General features: G+C 44.8%; 1 protein-coding gene across 3 annotated transcripts in view; it reads left to right on the plus strand.

Annotated features, from left to right (window-relative positions):
- Nucleotides 1–14,086, plus strand: part of MTOR (mechanistic target of rapamycin kinase) — a 106,030-nt gene that overhangs the window by 18,747 nt on the left and 73,197 nt on the right. For 2 of the 3 annotated variants that reach the window (XM_073316890.1, XM_073316892.1), the window contains 10 exons: nucleotides 683–724; nucleotides 1,737–1,823; nucleotides 2,424–2,591; nucleotides 2,855–2,967; nucleotides 3,394–3,556; nucleotides 3,897–3,989; nucleotides 4,809–4,955; nucleotides 6,242–6,384; nucleotides 9,087–9,249; nucleotides 9,355–9,500. In XM_073316890.1, coding sequence (XP_073172991.1) covers nucleotides 683–724; nucleotides 1,737–1,823; nucleotides 2,424–2,591; nucleotides 2,855–2,967; nucleotides 3,394–3,556; nucleotides 3,897–3,989; nucleotides 4,809–4,955; nucleotides 6,242–6,384; nucleotides 9,087–9,249; nucleotides 9,355–9,500 — 1,265 coding nt within the window. The remainder of the gene's footprint in view (nucleotides 1–682; nucleotides 725–1,736; nucleotides 1,824–2,423; nucleotides 2,592–2,854; nucleotides 2,968–3,393; nucleotides 3,557–3,896; nucleotides 3,990–4,808; nucleotides 4,956–6,241; nucleotides 6,385–9,086; nucleotides 9,250–9,354; nucleotides 9,501–14,086) is intronic. The other variant, XM_073316891.1, reaches the window with a different exon arrangement.

The following is a 14,086-nucleotide window of genomic DNA, read 5'->3' on the forward strand; positions in this document are numbered from 1 at the left end:
AGCTACCAGCTTTGCTTTCTCTCTCCTCTGGGCATTGATCAGAACATTCTCCCTCTCCATTGAAACATCTGCTACCAAACATTCCACCACCCCCCCAAAAATGGCCAGCTCTCAGTTCTGCTTCTTTCTTAAGCCATCCTGTGCAAGTCCCACAGCTTTCAGTGGCCTCTGCAGTTTTATGCCCTGCTGCATAGTGTGTCTTTACATGTTGCATGTAGCGTCTTAAACCTCTAGCAAAGCGGTGTGCTTTCATCCTCCTGTGCAAGGAATTTGACTTGCTGCAGTCACTTGACATTCACAGCTGAGTGGACAGTGATTCCACAGCACCTCACTTCTTTCTCATTTAACTAGCAATTTTCACTTAAATGTAAAATTGAATCAGAAGAATGGGCCTCAGCTGCATCTGACCTAAAATGGCTGGCTCCTCCTCAAGAGTGTATGTAATGGGGAACTTGCATGAGATACTGGAACTGTGTTTTACATGTGGGATGGGAGCAACAGAATTACCCCCATTCCTGCTACAGAACCACAGTCACCACTGGCAGTCCTCTACCAGACTGAATTACTGCTCAGATTGGAATGAAAAACCCTAGCGCTCTGGGGTTGCCGAGTGCCTAGACATGACTGACCTAACTTGCTTGAAAGCTCTGCAGTTTTGCACACTCTCTTTAAAAATTTTCAGGTAAAAGAAGATGGTGAAAGTGTACTGGGGAGAAGAGCTGAGGTGGGTACAAAGCACAAACAAGGCAGTTCCCTGCACTGTATGTAAACATCCTCTTGCAACTCTACAAGACCTCTGGGTTATTTTTCAGTAAACATGTATGTGTTGCCCTAGCCAAAGAGGCTGGTTTTTATCCCTTGTCCACTTACCTGATTTTCATTAAACCCCATAATCTATTCTTCTGAGCTCCACTTGTGATTTGGAGCACATTGACCTGTATTTGCTACGAACACCAATTACAATCTACGCCACAAGTTTTACGTTGTGAAACGTAATAGAAAATGATACAAATGTTATTGGTTTTTTTGTTTTGGTTTTAAATAAGCATTTGTGGACCAGGGGTGCTCACCCAAATTGTTACGTTATTTCACACCAAACTCAAAAGTAAAATCGTTACAGTGGATAGTTGCGCATGATTTTGTTTTGCTTGATCAAAGTGAATCATGAACCAGACACAGCAAATGTACCGTAGAATGGTCTAGGTCACAATACTCCCAGGATACAATTAGCCATCTTTCTAATGAACTGTTAACCTGGCAAGTACTGCAATCTGTCCTGTAATATTCCACCAATATGCCTCTGTGGGGAGAGAGAGAGAATATAGAGCAAAGTATCTTAAAATGTGGGTGAGTTTGGCCAGTAGTCAGGGGCAAGAGATTGGGGCTACATTTTCGGAAGCAGCCTCCAGATCTGAATGTATGAAGCGATGTGATATTTCAGACTCTGGGTTCAGACTTGCGAGTCTGTTGTTTAAACACCTAATCAATTTGCGTGCGTAGAATCCCTTTGGTGCATGCGTATCCAAAGTTTTAAATACTCACAGCAGTGGATAAAAATACCAACTCTGGGTTGAGGCTGAGAGAGAGAATTTGGCCCCAGACTTCCAGCATTCATAGATGTGCATGTTGTTTAGTTTTTAAAGGTGCTTGCGATTAGCCTTTGAAATCAGATTTGCCCTGATTTGTGAGGGCATTTGGACAGCAGCATTGAGCACTTATCTGTCTCTTCCTTTCAGTTCCTGTTCCAGCAGCTAGGAATGTTGGTGTCTTTTGTGAGGAGCCATATTCGACCCTATATGGATGAAATTGTCACCCTTATGAGAGTGAGTACAACCCTTAGCCTGAACCCCAGTATCCTGGAAGGTGGTTAATTCTGCTTTCCTTTATTGAGCAGGTGGGGTCATTCTTGAGGGAATATCACAGTCACAATGTACCTATCCACCTAGAAAGAGTGATCAGGGGAGATTAACGAACCTTTGCAGCTGTGAAAGGCAGGGAAATTATTAATGAATGGAGAAAAATATTGATTAATAAAATCTCACTTAATATTACAATAATAGTTTCTTCTTCTAATCCAGCCTCAGAGGTGTTACTCCAGTGGAGGGTACGTGCCATCCTCTTCTTTGGTAGGATTGAGCCTGGGCTTTGCCAACTACTGCTGAACAGCATGGGATGGAAGCTGGAGCATTGTGATTGTAACCAATGATTCGCCTGTTGCCCTAAAGCTGGTGTAATAAGCAGTGTTAAATAGGTGGCTTGGGTGTTTTGTTTTTTATTAAGTTGCTTAAATCAGGGGGTTGCCTAATGGAGGAGAAATTCTCTCTGCAAGTTTCACTGTATCTAGCATTAGCCTTATGCTGTCTCCTGGTCCCGTACTGCATGCAGCTCAGCTATAGAGAACCTTTTTTATCTTTCTCCTCCAGGACTTCTGGGTCATGAACAATTCTATACAGAGCACAATTATCCTACTTATTGAGCAAATTGTGGTGGCTCTTGGGGGCGAGTTCAAGCTCTATCTGCCTCAGCTCATTCCTCACATGTTACGGGTCTTCATGCATGACAGTAGCCCAGGACGCAACGTCTCTGTCAAGGTGAGTGATCCAGCCTGTGAGGTGACATGTTGGGTACTGCCTGTCCAGGAGCATAGTCCCATGGGCACCACGTCTGGCTACACTGAAGCAGGAGGGGTGGAATAGCCCTACTGCAGTAATAGCGTGGGATAAAGTGGTTCAGTCAATGCTCAGGTGAATGCTCTGTGCCAGAGCAGCTTCTAACTGGAGATAGGGTTACTTTAAAATGTTGCTGTTTCATGACTTTATTAAGCTGGGTGGTATTGGATCATCTTTCCCTCCAGCTGTTGAATGCGATCCAGCTGTTTGGAGCTAACTTGGATGACTACCTGCATTTGTTACTACCTCCCATTGTAAAGCTGTTTGATGCCCCAGACGTCCCACTGGTGGCTCGCAAGTAAGTATCTGCCAACTCTGTCCTCTCTCCTCCACTCTGCCTCCATTCGTCTGTGTTCCTCAGTAGCTGCTGTGGTCCTACATGGCACAGATTGCTGATTAGTCCCTCTACAGGCTAGGTTTTCGATAATCAGATGCACGTAGTACTTGTTACTTTATTTAGTTGACTGCCTCAGTGCTAGTGCTCTGTTTCTCAGATGCACTGATAAATCCTAGCTTTCACCTGCCATTGTCTAAGTCGTTGCCATATTCAAGCAGTCTTGCAAGTGTTGTCACCAAAAGCCCACTAAACTGCCATGTCTATTTCTATTGTTGCTGATGGCTGAGACATATGTACATAGATCCGTTGTATCTTTATAATCAGCCTTCTCCTCCTATCCTGTGCCATCAATGAAACAGTCCTCCCCTCTTTCTGCTCTGGTTTCAGAGCTGCTTTGGAGACTGTGGACCGCCTGACAGAATCCCTGGATTTCACTGATTATGCTTCACGGATTATTCACCCCATCGTGCGGACCCTAGATCTAAGCCCTGAGCTACGGCCAACTGCCATGGATACATTGTCCTCTCTGGTCTTCCAGCTAGGGAAGAAGGTAATTTCCTTTTTAAGTGTGACAGCTCCCAGAGAGGAGGGAATTTCTTTCATGGCTTTAAAATGGGAGGGTTTAACATGTAGTCAACCTCGATTTTAGAGAGACAATGCCCAGTTTTGCAGTCTTTCCAGTCAACAATTGTGTATTGCAGTGGGTTTGCCCCTTACAGTGTCTCCCCTTCCTGCCCCACCAATAGCTTTTGGTAGCATGTGTTTTTCAAATCAAGCTCTTTCAGATTCTGCTTCTAGCTGCTCAATGAATTGAAGATGAAATCAGTGGGTATATTTTAGTCTTGGTGAGACTGACTAACTGGCTTTTGACTCCTTCTTCTCCCATATAGTACCAGATTTTTATCCCAATGGTGAACAAGGTCCTGGTGCGTCATCGAATAAATCACCAGCGGTATGATGTTCTCATCTGCAGGATTGTGAAGGTGAGCTGGCTTGTATGAATGCAGCCATCTGTGTAGAGTTGGATTCAGGTGGGTTCTGTACTGAAGCTACTGCAGCAGAAGACACCGTATAGGCTTCTCGCTGTTGCATGCAGAGTAACTGTTTCCATGTTCTGTATAGCAGACATAATACAGTTGGGTATTTTGAGACTGAAACTGGAAAACTTATCTGCCGTGTAAAACTTGGGCTCCCCATAGAAAAGTCTCTGAAATGTCTAGGAGGGATCTACCATAGTAGTTGGTGTCTTTCCTTCTCTCTCATGTATCTTCTTCATCATTTCCACCCTAGGACCAAGGAAGGATTCTCCCGCCCAATCCCAGTTGACTACAGTAGGTCCCATGGTTCATAAGTCAGGAACTGCTCCATATTTCTCAACATAATTCCATTATTATGCCCTCTTCTGTCACTAGCACAATGTCTTTCTGCAGCTCTCACTGAGACAACTGGAAGACAGTGGGAAAAGAGGCTGGGTTTGTGGTGTATTATTTCACAATGATATGACTGAGTTTAGCTTCTCCACCCTCGAGTGTTGGGAGCCAAGATTTCTTGGCAGCTAGTGCTTATGGGATTGGGATGACCTGAGCTCACAGATGCCGAAGATGTAATATATTATTCTGAAAGATCATCCCCCTACCCCAAATGTAGCTTAACAGTTGGGAACTTCTTGAGTTTCCTTTCACGCAGACTGGTAGCCTTGAGCAGAAAGTGGGAGGGGAGAGATGGAGAGGGAAGGACTGTGCACGTTAAAGGAGGTCTTAATAGTGGTACACCTGGCCTTTATTCTGAGCCATTGATTGCAGGGCTACACCCTTGCTGATGAAGAGGAGGATCCCCTGATTTATCAGCACCGAATGCTGAGAAGCAGCCAGGGAGAGATGCTGACCAGTGGCCCTGTGGAAACAGGGCCTATGAAGAAATTACATGTCAGCACCATCAACCTGCAGAAGGTAAGTTATGGATTTCCCACAGTAGCTTGCTGCAGAAAGTTGGGGGCTGTCGGTTCCTTGATCAAAGAGTTATGTCTGGAACATCTGAACATTTTCAGGGCTCTCTTCCATTGCCAGCTGTCAGCCACAAGAGTAGACTTGTCTGGTGTCAGGGGGCTTCCTTTAGAATTCTGAGTTTATAAGCAACTTTGAGGTTCTCTCTTGGTTTTAGAGGATGTCTTGCGAGCAGTTCAGATGCTGGATTGAAAGGGGCCTTGTAGTAATACTAAGGGCTCTTTCCCTGTCTCTGAAGTGTTCACAAGACTCCTTGATTCTAAGGAGTGAGCCTTGGAATGGTCTACCATTTACTTCTGGATTTAACTACTTCAGCTCCATTGTAATGTTTTTTTCTACCCTCACTGTCCTTCGGAATAGCCCATTATTAAAGGCAACTGTAAAGTGCTCTCTGTTCCATGTTAGAGTTAGTCTTGTTCAAATGAACTCCCTGTGGTGCTTTCCAGTTCTGTGCATGGATGCGTGTGTAGGTATTTGTACATGTGAGACTATTTAGACCAAAGCTAAATAGTGACTGGTTCAGAGGGAAATAGCAGGAAAGTATTGGCCAAGAATGACCATAATGACTTTGATATGTAGCCCTTTGCTTAAAGCAGTAAGTGCAATGAAGGAACTGGGTTTTACTTACGACAAGTTCATGGCTACCGCTCCACTAATCATCATGCTTATCCTTGGCACCTCTTCCCAACAGGAGGCATTGGAGCACTTTGGCCAGCCTCTGGGTGTTTGCACTGGGTGTTCTCCAGCTGCTCTTAGGAGGGCAATAGCACAATTATGATTGGTCACGTGAGCAGTGTTTGATCATGAGGCTAGATTCAAAAGGGTGTATTTGTGACACTCCCTCTCCTCAGCAGGATGAGGGGCTAAGCTGACCCTGCTGTTCTAATTCTAGACACACGCTAGTAGGTATTTCAAAGCTGATGCTTCACATTGACATGTGACATTGGGTGTGTTTTGCAAAGGAGAGAGAATGGCTGCAGGTCTTGCTTGTTAAACATTTATCATGAGTGATGGGAACATGCTTTGGGTGGGTTGCTTAGAAGTGAGGCTGGATTGTTGCAAATGGCCCTGTGGAAGGAGAACCCCAGCAGGGAATGGAAGAACAGATCGTACCAGATGAGATGTAGAGCTATGGAGTAGAAACCTCTCTTGCTGAAGCCTCTTATCCTCTACTTCGGGCTCACGTCCTGGCACCGCACTCAGCAGCTGAGCTGTCTTGCTTTGTGTTTCAGGCCTGGGGAGCAGCAAGAAGAGTCTCCAAAGATGACTGGTTGGAATGGCTGCGGCGATTGAGCTTGGAGTTACTGAAAGATTCCTCGTCGCCATCCCTGCGCTCTTGCTGGGCCTTGGCTCAGGCCTATAATCCTATGGCCAGGTACAGTCATTCTGTATTTCCTGCCTCTCCTTAATATGCTTGCAGCAGCAGGCACAAGCCAAATAAATGGTGAGGGAATGGAAACTCACATAAAAGCGGCTGAATTTTACATAGAATTGCCTACTGCTGGGGGAAGGGGAATAAAATGGTTGGCATTCCTGACTGGCAGCTCCTCAAGGGGCGATCTTGAGTGGGAGGAGAATTTTCAATATGATTCTGCCTGCTGCTCTTTCCAGAATAATAGAAGGAAAATAAAAGTGAAGCTGGAAAAACAGGAAAGTAGAAAATAGTTTGTAGAGCCCAGCATCTCAGGTAAGGTGGAATAAACTGCTGTGATTTAATAGCATTGTAACCAGTAGGTCTAGGGCGACTTGGTTTTCGTGAGCAGCCGCCCGTTCGTCTCTTCCCTGTGGCACATAATTGTCACTTCACTGGGCGGGAACCTGATACTGTTGTCACAAGAGTGCCACTCGTTTCTAGTTTTGCTTTTGTGATAGAAGTGAATCGTAGCACGCATGTAATGGAAAGGCTGATAGCATGGCAAAAGTTTGGGGCTTGCTGTGTGGGCAAATGTTGTGCAGGTGTCCTTTACAGCTCTGCAAATGCATCTCAGGTCTGTCCTTTTGTATTTCCCTGCTATTCTAGCCCCACTCAGAGTGCCCCCATCTTCCCCCCCACCCCACGTGCACACAGAGCTCTGCCCGTGCACTTAATCCTCCCTGCAGCAACCCCTGCTATGCCCCAGTTCCATTCTGTAGTGAGCACAGCCTATGGGATAACTTCGTGATGTCAATACATGTCCAGTAAAAATACTAAGGGACATTCTCCCTGCCTCACTAGTTCAGGCTGGAGCCCAGATACAGTATTCAGAGCAGAAAGGATAGACACACCCCTGCTATTCCAGTCCACTATAATCATATTGCTTTAAAAGATTTTATTTTTTAAATTTAATCTTGTTGGGTATTTTGTGCTGAAGAAATAAACACAAGAATTTCTCATTCCTGTGCATACCAGCATGAATTGCAGGACTCTGCACAGAAGGAAAATAAAGTGTTTCAAAGCCAGTGCTTAAGCCATTAAGATCTCTTGTGGTTCTGAGGTCTAAGCATAGTGTTTGGAATAACAAGACTCCTTGCAACCACATGTTTTAATCCTGGCTGCATTTATTCAGCCCTTTGTCCCACTCAGGTAGGTAAAGTAAATTCTCTGCAACTTGTGTGTGAGCCTCTTGAGTTAGATCTTCAAAGCAGAGGTTCTGTGTCAAACATCCTGTCATGCTTTTTCAAAGATCAGGAATCCCTCCGCTTGGCCAAAAACCTCCCACCCCTCACTGTTGTGCAGCAGGCTGCGTAGTAGCTGGCTGCCAGGTTACTGTCCTCCACCCCCAGTGATAACTGCAATGACTTTTCTACATGTGGTTCGTAAAGCAGGTTGGAAACCTTTGTGCTGAAAGGCACTGTGTAAATGTAAGGTAATATTTAATATAGATAATACCAGGAATTTCAAGATAAACTTATTTATATTCATTTTATATCCTATTTTCTCTGCATTAAAAATGAATAAAGCAGCTAATTGTGGGAAGGGTACTAAGACAGTGAAAGCCCGAGCCTCCCCAGTTATGCATTTTAGTCTTAAGGTTTAATATGTTCTTGTAGTGTGTCCCCACATAACCGCACTTAGAATCAACTACAGAAAGAAGGCTGAGGTTGCATTTGTCAGTGCTTTAATCATCTGTTCTCTTGTGAGTCTGGTTTCTGATTTCTAGTACCTCAGCAAGATTCTTCTAGCTTTTAAGCTTCATAATGATCCAAGAAATACTTTGGTTCTCTACAGAACCTCTGATATAGTTTCAGCAGCAGGCAGAATGCTGAGGCAGCAAGTGATAAGCCTCATATTGGAGAGCCAGTTTTATGTGGAACTCTATCCTAGGATGGTGCAAAGGGTTGGTAAAACCTCTTGTTGGGCCATGGCCTGAGGCTCAATCTGCTGAACTAGAAAGGACTCCATCCTCATTTTCACTCCTCATCTAAAGACAAAAGTAAAATTACTTAAAATATTCTGGTCCACTCATAATAAATAATTGTCTCCAAATATATCTCCAGAGCACATATGAGCATCCTAACTCCCTCCTGTGAAGGGAGACTGAGGAAGAGGTGACTTGTCCAAGGCCACAGAAAGAAACTGCCAGAGCTGGGATTTGAACTGAAGAGCTGTGTTCTAAGTGTTAGACTGAAATCCTGTTCCCAAATGACCTTATATTTGTACAGTATCTCTCACCCACATGGTTCTGAAGTGCATTACAGACAGATCGCTCAGCCTATATACAGTACGGAAATCACTGAGTGTAGTACTGAAATGTCATTACATCTGGGGTGGAACAGAGTAGATATTTAGTGCCTGGCAGTACTACACAATGACTTAGGAAAGGCAGTGAAGAATTCCGTATCTATCAAACTTCAAAGGGAATCGAAAGAGGCATAGTGCAGTTATCTGTGTTTGGAATTTGGCAGGGTTAAAATCTCTTATTTAAAAAAAGCCAGGGCATCTTCAGTGACCACAAGTGGCCAGGACCTCAGTTTTGTCGTCATGTTGGCTTCCGCATAGCAGAACACAGGAGCTCAGCCCACAGCAGGAGAACAGAAGTTGGTTTTACAGTTAATGGTTAATTCCTACCTCTAATCCTGTTTTCCCTCCATCCTCAGAGATCTCTTCAATGCTGCCTTCGTTTCCTGCTGGTCTGAGCTGAATGAAGACCAACAGGATGAGCTGATCCGAAGCATTGAGTTGGCCCTCACTTCTCAGGATATTGCAGAGGTGACTCAGACCCTGCTGAACCTGGCAGAATTCATGGAGCACAGTGACAAGGTAAAAGAGAGCCCCTTGTTGTGGGGCGGGGGTGGTTATCCTTACATGCTGTCCTCCTCTCCTGCACACCCACTTGATTTCTGATTCTGACCTGTTCCTCTCCAGGGTCCGTTGCCATTAAGAGATGATAATGGAATTGTCCTGTTGGGGGAACGAGCTGCCAAATGCCGTGCCTATGCTAAGGCCCTACACTACAAAGAGCTGGAGTTTCAGAAGGGCCCTACCCCAGCTATTCTGGAGTCTCTTATCAGGTAGCGTGACTCTCATCAGTTCTGGTTGTGCCTGACTTCCATCAAATTTCCCCTGCCCGCTGTTGTCATTTACAGTAGACCCACTCCGTTCTCAGGCAGCAAAAAAAAAGCCCTTTGGTGATCCAGAGTGTCAGCCGTGGGGTCTGATGTGTAGATTCACAGATTGTTTGCTTTCAAGGGGGCATTTGTAGCTTGCAGACTGTGCACATTCACACCTGTCAAGTTCATTTCTCTTTCTGTGCAGTAAAAATTCTGGTGTGAGCCAGCATCCTGGAGTTGCTTATTTCCCTCTCTCAATGAGCTGTAATCTGCTGAAGTTTTGCAGGACACAGTTACAGAAGCAGATCAGTCAGAGTCCTTTGATGTTCCCTGGTTAGGTCGAGTCCCCAGGGAGTGGCTGAAACTTAGATGAAAAGTGTTTCTGTACCTTAAAGGAAACACAGTCAGTGAACCTGAAGCTCAGCAGCTGAGCAGAAAGCTTTTGGGAAATGAACTTGGCCTTTATTTGTATCTATTGTTGTAGCTGAGTATTTCAAATTGTGCTAAATTGGTGTTTATCAGTGAGATGGCAGGAATTACTGGGTTTAAGGAAAAGGCAGGAATTATGGTGTGTCTCCCCCACAACAAGGGATTTTCAACCCTTCTGATTCTGAAGGGTTTTGATCATGAAATCAAGTGCTGTTGTGCAAGTTTGCAGCCAGTCAAAGTGAAATATGCCACAGAAAAGTCTGAATTCCCACCAGTTCATCCAGCCATCACAATGGATGGTACCTTTTGTGGTCTTACTATTGTTACTTAAGTGCCAACATTAACAATTTCATTTGTGATTGTCCTACTGGAATAACCAAGCACTGCATTTTGCAGTGTGGCTGGAGTAATGTTGCTGCACCTTTGGTTTTACAGGATCGTGCCCTGCAAGCCTAGCTTGTGGAGTCCATGTGTGACATCCTGTTTTGTGATGATGTAAGGGTCACTCTGGGGGAACATGCCATGGCAGCGTCATCACGGTGGAAGCATCAAAATGCCGTGATGCAAAAGTTTCTCTCTAGACTAGATGTACCTGCTTTACTCAAACCTCCCATTCACTTGAAAGAAAGGCTCCACATAAATAATGTTGCTGTGTTTGCAAACAGTTAATAGAATATTCTTTATATGGGGACATGATACCTTTGCTCGTGTTTTTGAAAAGACATATTAGGAGGAAAGTAAATGGCCATATCCATTAATGAACTGCATGGACTCCAGTAGTGTTGTGTTTGGGATGAGCACATTTTCTGTATAACTTGGCCTGGTTGTAGCCGCAAAAGACAATTCAGTATAACAAGGTAATAAATATCTTTGTAATTGACCCTCCTTGCATCTTAAAATACCATCTGCTGTTGAAATGCCTGAGGTCAAGTACAATATAAATTCCACAGATCTTGCCAAAGTTTTCTACAGACTTGCTGGTTTTGCTCATATCTCACCCAAAGCTGCTATTGTAACAGAACATGTAACACCCATACCCTGCTGAATTTTTCTTCTGCACTCTTAAGCTTGAATAATTAGAGGTACTGTTTAAACTGTTCGTTGGTGAGGAATTTTCCAGAGCACATGTTCGTTAGTGGAGGGCGGGGGGGGAAATCTGCCACGGCTGCATTACTTTAAAAAAACATGATTTATGACACTTGTTCTGCTGTTTTAGAGGCAGCCAATGAAAAGGGAATTTATCAGTCACCTTTACTCTGCTGTAGTACTTGACCTTCCTGTGGTATTTTGTGTCCTACATTTAGGAAATGCTGCGGTAAAGTTAACCGAATGCGAGGCCAACACAGATGGCCTATTAAAGAGATGCGTACTCTCATGGTGAGCAGAGGACTGGGAACCAGGAGCTTTTGTTTATAGCTGACTTGGGTTGGATTTGAACTGGGGAATTAGATTATATTGAGCAAAAATATTACTAAGGCTTTTGACTCTTTGGCTGCAAAGGGCAGTTTCAGGCTGCAGCCCCAGGGGGTGTGCTCAGCTGTGCAGGACTGCATTTCTGTTCACTGCCTGGAAAGGTTCAGAGCTGGGCTTGGCTCAGCTTTTCAAAATTCTGCTTGTCCAGCACAAATAACTTCTGTTTTTTGGATGGGCAAATAAAATATCATATCACATGGGTGGCAGAAAAGATTTTGTGTCTAGGCTAGTAAAATTTCATGAGAGCTCTGGCTAAACTATGTTAGCTTGGCAGGGCCAGGCTACCTTTGAAGTGTTGTCTTGAGAATGCACAGCTCTAGGAAGCACCTCCCTGATTTTTCTCATTTCATATCCGCCCAGACAGCAATAATTTCTAGGTAATATTGTCAAATGCTTTTATTCCCCAAGGTCCTATTAGTGTCTCATGATTGACTTATTTTTCAGTAGATTTTAGCCATTATGCCTAGGATCGGTTGTCTAATTTATAACTACCTGGCTTGCTTTATGTGCTGGAATTGGGGTGGGGTGCAATCTTTTGGCCCTCTCTGTTCTGGTTCCAGCTTTGTACTGGCTGCAGTTCAGTCGTTGCCAGCTGGCAACAAATTGTCAGCTTGAAAACTGTCAGAAATGAAACGTCTAAAATGCTAGTGACAAAACCAGAGAGGCTGCAGCTTTTATTGCTGTAGCAGGAAGGCCCGGCAATGGGCAGCCTTGACTGTCTGTGATTTCCATTCTCATAGCACGGGCACATCTCTCTCCATTAGGACTCTAAAGGCTGACTCCGGAGGACTGGTACAGAGAGGCCAGATGAAGTGTTGTTCACTCTCAGGGCACACCCTCCAGAGCTGTCTGAAAGTCCTGACATGGTTAAACGTGGCTTTTTTTTTTAAGATTGAAACTGAAGTTGCAGGGCCCTAGATAAATACAGAGGGGAGATGTCTGGAATTCCCCAAATAAGCACCACTTCTCCCCCCGTGTACCACCATGCCTGCTGTAGCACGTGTCCTGGCTCTATAACCAAAGAGGCTGGATCAGGGATCGACCTATCTTGCTTGAAATCGAAACTCCTTGAAATCACAGCTTCAGATCCTGGATGGGTTAGCTTGGTCCATCTACCTTGTGAGGGGGATAAGTTAATGTGGGTTGGGCAAAGGGAGAGTCTCTTAAACAGGATCTTGCAAGCAGACCTCTTGTCTGCACTGCAGGAATATTAAAAGTCCATGGCACTGGTTGTAAGAGGTATAACTTGGAGGCCAAAATCTATCTGTCCTCACCTCCCAGAAAATTGCTGTGCCATGTGCTGTCCACTGGTTGGTGCCACCTTCCACAGATGGCTGTATTTCTGCAGCGCTGTTTGACTCTAGCTTGTGAAGTACAGTGCTCAAAGGCACTGTAACTGTAGGGGGTTATAAAACACCTAGGGATTTATTTCAGGTTTCAGAGTAGCAGCCGTGTTCGTCTCTATTCACAAAAAGAAAAGGAGGACTTGTGGCACCGTAGAGACTAACCAATTTATTTGAGCATTTATGGCTCTTGAGCAGGGTTTGGTGAGGTGCCAATGGCAGGCCCTTTGTGATGAGGATGGAAGAAATAGCTGTACTATAGTGGTGAATATCTGGAGATGTCTCTATCAGGCTCTGGTAGAGGTGTAAGGGAAAAGAGGGACAGGTGAAAAGCTGGTGCAAATTCTTTCGAATGCAAATTGGTCGATGCCATTGCAACACCCGGTTTGCAGGCGTTGTGGCCATCTTGCTCTGCAGTGGTGATCATGGCACATCCAAGAGGAGGTCACCTAAAAACCCCAGCTTCTTTTTGCCTTTCAGAACCATTCCTGAAGCAGCAAAGAGTGCCCCTGGCATGTCCACTCAGTTTATCCCTCTCCACTCTTAGAGATGTTAGCATGATCGGTGTCTTCTCCTGCATTCAGACCCCACTCCTTGTTTGTTTGTTAATGTGACTTTGCTTGGCCTTCTAATGTGTCTGTTCTACATGTTCATTAGATTTGAACCCTCTGTCCAGTGCCTTGAGTGATGCTTTGGGAGTGGGAGGGTGAAGACTTCCTAAACATTTCAGGAGTCAAGGCTCTTTTGGTGAAGAAATAACCAGAGTTGGACAAGGCTTGGAGGTGCAGCTTTGGGGTGAACATCCTGGCTCTTGCCCTCCAGGTGGAAAATGCTGTTGTGGCAGATAGGGGTGGGCAGAGCGATGCAGCAACTCTCCGGGCTCGAGCTGCAAACTGAAGGTTTTGTTGCCTTGCTGCAAAATGGAAGGCAAAGTAGAATAAGAGCATAATGCAAAACCATTTGCACCAGCCTTCTGTTCCCAATTGTGAAGTAGTGGGACAGCGAGCCTTCCAGCCTCCCTACCTGCTGTGTACACCTGGCCGTGTGTTCTACTGTAAGTTACTTCCCAGAGAATGGCCAGGATTTGAGTCACAACTTAGCAGCACGTCCTTCTCTCTATTAGCTTCCATATTTTTCCTTCCTAGCTTGTGTAGAGCTTGATTCAGCTGTTGAGAGTTTCAGATTACTGAACTTGTCAAGTATACTGCTCCGAGCCAGCCAAACAATCATTTCAATGTGAGATGTGGACATTCCTGTGAAAGGATCTTTCCCTGGGGATACATAACTCTTTGTTAATCAGTG

This window comes from Lepidochelys kempii, chromosome 18, assembly GCF_965140265.1.
Source record: "Lepidochelys kempii isolate rLepKem1 chromosome 18, rLepKem1.hap2, whole genome shotgun sequence".
NCBI classification, from domain to species: Eukaryota; Metazoa; Chordata; order Testudines; family Cheloniidae; genus Lepidochelys; species Lepidochelys kempii.